At 47.1% G+C, this 6723-nt stretch overlaps 1 protein-coding gene across 1 annotated transcript in view; it reads left to right on the forward strand.

Annotated features, from left to right (window-relative positions):
• Positions 1-5914, forward strand: part of NSG2 (neuronal vesicle trafficking associated 2) — a 70047-nt gene extending 64133 nt beyond the window's left edge. Inside the window, exons 3-4 of the mRNA XM_068990724.1 lie at positions 2196-2306; positions 5723-5914. Coding sequence (XP_068846825.1) covers positions 2196-2306; positions 5723-5914 — 303 coding nt within the window. The remainder of the gene's footprint in view (positions 1-2195; positions 2307-5722) is intronic.
• The last annotated feature ends 809 nt before the right edge of the window (positions 5915-6723 follow it).

Consider the following 6723-nt stretch of genomic DNA (forward strand, 5'->3'; position numbering starts at 1 on the left):
CTCCAGCCCCTCTTTCTTCCCTCTGAGGTGAGGGAGGCAGTTAAGTTACAACCCTCCTATCAGTGGTTTCTTTCCCAGCCTTAGGGGCCTTCCAAAAGTCACCTCATAACATAATATAGCATTAACTCAGGTCTAGTTGAAAGGGGTTGTTATGAATAATAAAAGGTGCTCCTTTCACTTTGAAGAATTGGAATCATTTCAGGAACTGGGCACAAAAACCAAACATTAGAACAAAAGATGCTGCCACCCTACTCTTATCACGTAGGAAATTATACGGGTTTTAACTCTGTGCCAGGAACTGGGAACAAGACCAAATAGATGTGTTTCTTATATCACAATAGTCCACTAACCTGACACTTCATACCCACATACAGAGGAATTTCATGGACAGTGTCTGCCCATAGGGTTCAAATGACTGCATCCCACATCCATCTTCTTTTCCTCTTCAGATTCCTTCCTTTCAGGATTTGTGGCTGCTAACATATGACTCCTTTGGGAGCAATGCAGAATCCCATCTCCACTTGTCCTGATAAACCATGGCCTGAGGTGGGAAGGAGATGGGATAGGGACCTCCCCATCCCCGCCACCCCAAGATGATTTTATTTTTCTTCCAAATCAAACTAAGCCTTCTCTCCATGACAGGAATTCTGCCATATTTCTAGGTCAACTGACTCAAAAGGCTACCAGCTTTGAAAGTAACGTAGAAAAAAACTCTGTATATAACATCCAGAGCCCAGCATCAGGGCGGTTGCCCCACCACTTTGTACACAGGTGGCGGTTCTGTGTATAACACCCAGAGCCCAGCATTGGGGTGGTCGCCCCCCACTTTGTACCCAGGTGGCAGTTCTGTGTGTAACACCCAGAGCCCAGCATCAGGGTGGTCGCCCCACCACTTTGTACACAGGTGGCGGTTCTGTGTGTAACACCCAGAGCCCAGCATCGGGGTGGTCGCCCCCTACTTTGTACCCAGGTGGTGGTTCTGTGTGTAACACCCAGAGCCCAGCATCAGGGCAGTCACCCCACCACTTTGTACACAGGTGGCGGTTCTGTGTGTAACACCCAGAGCCCAGCATCGGGGTGGTCGCCCCCCACTTTGTACCCAGGTGGCGGTTCTGTGTGTAACACCCAGAGCCCAGCATCGGGGTGGTCGCCCCCCACTTTGTACACAGGTGGCGGTTCTGTGTATAACACCCAGAGCCCAGCATTGGGGTGGTCGCCCCCCACTTTGTACACAGGTGGCGGCATGGGACCAGTGCAGACCTGGAGGTGCCTCTGGAATCAGCCACTCCATCCTTTCTAGTAAAGCCTGACGGTGCCTTTGGGTTGTTTGGTGTTGTATTTTTTTTTTTAAAGCTTGTTGATAATGGTCAAGAGCTGGGTTTTCACTGTGAGCAATTTTGGAGACCATTAGATGCTTCTGAGCAGTAAGCGGATGTGCTTTGACTTAGATTTTGAATGGGGTTCTCAGGTTACTGTGTGAACACACGTGGGGGTTGAGGAGGCCACTAGTTAGAAGGCAGTTGCAGTCCCGCGGGTGAGGGGGGATGATGGCTCTGGCCCCAGTGGAGCTGCCTGAGAGTGTAAGAAGTCATTCCATGAGGCGTGTGCTGGGAGGCAGAAATGATAGCTTCTGCCGGTAGCTGGGATGTAGAGTGTGAGGAAAAGAGAATCGGAGAGAACTTCAGATTCTTTGGCCAGAGCGACTGCAAAGGCGGCGTTGACATTTTCTGAGATGGGAAAGTGTGGGTGGAGCAGGATGGGAGGGGAGCAAGGACTTGAGAACACAATTCAGCTGAGTACTGGACATCCAAGTGGAGGTAGCGTGAGCTTGGATATCCGAGATGGAACTCAGTAGTGGCAGGGAGGTGGTGATCAAAGGCAGAATTGCTGGATGTGATCACTTGATGATCAACCCCTGCCCACACAAAATCAACAGGGATACATGGGGAGGGGAGCGGGCCTCACACATGGGGCCAAGACGGAGCTCCCAAGAGTATCAGAAGATGGAGACACCAAGGCTCAAAGACAGCAGGTTGGTGACGGAGCTGAGACCGAGCTGGTTCTTGGGGTCCCTGGTCACCCTCGACCTTTGCTAACATGCCAGGCTTCCTACCAGCTCCAGGTTTTGAAGGCTGCATGTGTAGACAGAAAGCAGGCAAGCTGAGGCTGGAGCCTTCTGTCCTGTGTTTCTCCAGGTCACCATCCTCGTCAGCCTGGCCCTAGCTTTCCTCGCCTGCATCGTGTTCCTGGTGGTTTACAAAGCCTTCACTTATGACCACAGCTGCCCAGAGGGATTTGTCTACAAGGTAAGGGGCTTCTGGCAGGGGAGTGGCTCCTGGTGACCATCAACTTCAGTTAGAGGGTCAACATCTTTTCATTGGCATTGAAGTTCTGGGTATGGTAACCTCTCTGCAAATTGTTTAAAATGTAGTATGTGTCTGAAGAAAATGAAAACACTAATTTGAAGATATATGCACTCCAATGTTGAGAGCAGTGCACTGTTTATAGTAGTCAAGACGTAAAAGCAACCCTTGGACCACCAGGCTCCTCTGTCCATGGGATTTTCCAGACAACAATACTGGAGTGGGTTGCCATTTCCTTCTCCAGGAGATCTTCCCGACCCAGGGATTGAACCCTGGTCTCCCACATTGTAGGCAGACGCTTTACCGTCTGAGCCACCAGGGAAGTCTAAAAGCAATCTAAGTGTCCATCAATGCTGAATGAATAAAGATGTCATATGTGTGTGATGTGTATACGCACACATGTTTTATACCTGATATACACACAATGGAATACTACTCAACCATAAAGAAAAATGAAAATTTGCTACTCACAGCAGCATGGATGGACTCGAAGGGCATTATACTAAGTGAAATAACTCAGACAGAGAAATACAAATACTGTATGACATCACTTATATGTGGAATCTAAAAAATACAACAGCCTAGTAAATATGACATAAAAGAAACAGAGTCACAGACATAGAGAACAAGCTTCGGCTACCAGCGTGTAGAGGGAAGTGGAGAAAGGCAAGATAGAGATAGAGGATTAAGAGGTATGAACTACTGCATATAAAATAATAAGCTATAATGGTACATTATACAGCCCAGGGAGTAGAGACAATATTTTATAACAACTATGAATGGAGTATAACCTTTAGAAATTGTGACTCCTGTTACACACCTGAAACTTACAAAGTATTATAAATCAAGTATACCTCAATAAAAAAGAAAACTTTATGCACTCAATAAAGGCATTGAAATATGTTTTAAAAAAGTATAAAGAAACAGAAGTAACACCAAAGCAAAACTGATGACGGCAATCGAAAATCATTTTCACTCTCTGGAATACTGTATATTTACAGTACATTTTGATGTGAAACTATAAAATCACAATAAAAAAAGTCCTATGTGTGGCAGGGAGTTTTCAGGCTTTCTTGAAGCCCTTGGTTGCCAGTAGGCAATAGAGGGTGCTCTCCAGAGTGTGGGAAAGGGAGGCAGGCCGGCTTCAGACTACAAGTCAGAAGTCGGGGAGAGCTCCTTGTCCCATCTCCAGAACACTCCGCTTTAGGGTGACCCTGGTTTGATGGCTGATTCCTTGTCCCTGTAGAGGTGTGAAGACAGGGAACAGAGCTTCTGAGGTGGCCTCCTCCCCGGTCTTGCAGCTGGGCCTCCTCCTCCCCCACTCTGATTGCACGCCTTCCCTTGAAAGACAGAACTGGCTGCATGACCTCCAGCCCTCCCGCGCCCCTCTGAGCCTCAGGTTTCTCGCTTGCAGTGGGCACCAATGATGTTTGTCATGGGATCTTGGAGAGAATTTAAGTAAAATCAAGACAGCAAAGGGCCTGCTAGAGAATGGGCTGGCAATAACTATTAGAGGTAATAAAGCTAGAATCGAGTTCAGAGTTGAAACGAATATCGATGTTACCACTTACTGAGTACCAATTAGATTTCACCTTCCTTCCTAGACTATTTTCATAAATAGTATCTCAGTTGAGCTGTCCACCCATTCTGAAAAGGAGGTTTCATTGCCCCCATTTTGCATCTGAGGAAATGGAGATTAAGAGTATTCTGTCTTGAGAGTTTTCTAAGACATCACTGCTGTTACGTTCCAAAGTGAGGGAATCAAATGGGGACTTTTCTGCCTTAAAAACACATGTCTTTTGGTTCTGCTACATGATTTCCTAAGATGACCTTCTTAGGCGTTAGAAGCTGGGGTTCTGAAAGACTAGCAACCACTATCAGTATTGGGATGTCAGTAGGGGACAGTGGAATAAACTATGACGTGTCTGCATATGAAATTCCAAACAACTGCGACAGTGAGTGAGGGTGTCTCCAGACATGGAGAGAGAATACCCTCTGGGAGAAGAGTGAAGAACAAAAGGTGCTATTTTTGAGTGAGAAAAGGGAATGTGAATGATGTTTGCTTATATTTTCAGGAAGAAATTTTGGAAGGATAAATTTAAAAAAACAACAACAACAACTGAGAAACCCATTGAGTCAGGTGGGCAGGGAGGGAACAGAAGGAACAGGAATGAGGAGCAAGGCTTCTCTGCCTTTGTCTTGATATACATTTGTCCTGGATGTGTGTCAATGTTTGACATGTTTGTAAAAACTAGATTAAAAAAAAATTCCTAAAATTAAAACCAAGTTAAAATCCAGCTGTATATCAAGTTGAGGACTAAACTTACCAAGTAAGTAATTGCTCCAAATGACTGTATAATACAGTATATTGACTCTACGCCCTCAGTGGAATATATTCTAAGGACACAGAGAGCTGCAGAGAAATGATATAGTCCATTCAGTAGTCTGTTACTCATCATATTGCTGTTATTTTGGGACCATTTGATTGATATTGTAGGATAATGCAAATATATAATTATATGTTGTTAGGAACCAAGGCTTTGATATAAGAAGAAAGAGTAATAAATTTCCAATCAAAGAAAAGAAATGGACAGCAGTTGGCTGCAGGCAGTGGTCCAGCGAAGCAGGTAGGGGATGGGTGAATCAGCCAGGCAAAGAGCTATCAACAGTGTCCACTAACCCTGCAGTTGGTAAGCAGAGGGTGTTGACCTTGAATTAGTATTGGCATCAGTTTCCTCCCTCCTTCCCTCCTTCCTCTTCCTTCCTTTCTTCTTCTCTCCCTCCTTCCTTTCCTTTATTTCTTCTCCTTTTATTGAGGTTTAATTGACATATAACATTGTATTAGTTTCAAGTGTTCAACATAGTGATTAAATATTTGTAAATACTGCAGAATAATCACCGTTGTAAGTCAATATCCATCACTCTGCATAGTCGCACATTTTTTTCTTGTGATGACGACTTTTTAAGACCTACTCTCTTGGCAGCTCTCAGATATCCACTACATTACTATTAACTGTGCCACTATGCTGTACATTACCCCCTCAGGACATCCTCATTTCATAACTGGAAACTCGTACCTTTTGATCCCCTTGACCCGTTTCTCTCACCCCTTCTCTGCCTCTGGGAACGATTCTAACATCAGGTTAGTTTCCTCTGTCTTCTTGTAGGTGGCAGCTTTGATGATGGTGATGGTGATGACGTGAAGGAAGCTCTGACGAGTACCAGGCCCAGGCCAGATGCCATCCCCTCCGGCTGGCTGCGAGCTGGGGATGGCCGGGGCCCCCGGATGGGATGGCCTCGTTGCAGGGCAGGTGGGAAGCGTTCACTGAGCTCCTCCTGACTGTCTCTCTCTTCCCCAGCACAAGCGCTGTATCCCGGCCTCCCTGGATGCTTACTACTCATCCCAGGACCCCAGCTCCAGAAGCCGCTTCTACACTGTCATCAGCCACTACAGCGTGGCCAAGCAGAGCACCGCCCGGGCCATCGGGCCGTGGCTGTCGGCGGCCGCCGTCATCCACGAACCCAAGCCTCCCAAGACCCAGGGCCACTAGAGGCACCCCCACCAGCCAGCATGGGGAGTGGGGAGGGGAACCCCGCTGGCTAAGCCGAGCTCCAGTTACAACACTGTACTCCTGGGATATGGGGGTGGGGGTGGGGCCAGGGTGGGTGGGGGGAGCTCACCGAAAGTCTCGTGTGCTGGAGTTGTCTGAATCAGTATTTCTTTTTGTCCTTTGGTATTGTTGATTCGTCCCCGAGTCAGGCCCATGTACAAAGGCATGTTTCGTGTTGACTGTTCCCATGTAAGATATTTTCAAAGCCGCTGCTTATTATTTGTTAGGAAAATTTAAAAACAGGAAAGGAGAGAAAGAAAATGAACATGGAATTCTTAGACTGGATGCATCTGGAGTGTGTTGAAGGGTGGTGAAGAGCACAGACCTTCCGGGCTGCTCAGACTGGGGGAGACGGTTGCTTCAGGGTGGGCTTCGGAAGGTGCAAAATGTGAGTGAGGCAGGCAGTCTGCTCGCTTGGCCTCGGGTCTGCAGAGGAAGAACACTGAAAGTTAGGAACTGTCAAGTTAGAAAGAAGACTGAGTTTGGCATCTGTAGGCCGGGACGCGCACAACCCAGAGAGAAAAGCCTCAACCATGTGTGTTTTGCAGAATGTGGATAAGGACACGCACAACCCAGAGAGAAAAGCCTCAACCACGTGTGTTTTGCAGAATGCGGATAAGCTTGTCTGTATGGGCACCGGAGCGGGGCTTGGGATGCATGGTCTGGGAATGCAGAGGATAGAGGCGAACACTCAACAGTGGGCAGGCTTTCTTTGCCTCTCTCTTGCGTTTCAAGCCTTACACCTGGGT

The sequence above is a fragment of the Capricornis sumatraensis genome, chromosome 18 (assembly GCF_032405125.1).
Source record: "Capricornis sumatraensis isolate serow.1 chromosome 18, serow.2, whole genome shotgun sequence".
In the NCBI taxonomy this organism is placed as follows: domain Eukaryota; kingdom Metazoa; phylum Chordata; class Mammalia; order Artiodactyla; family Bovidae; genus Capricornis; species Capricornis sumatraensis.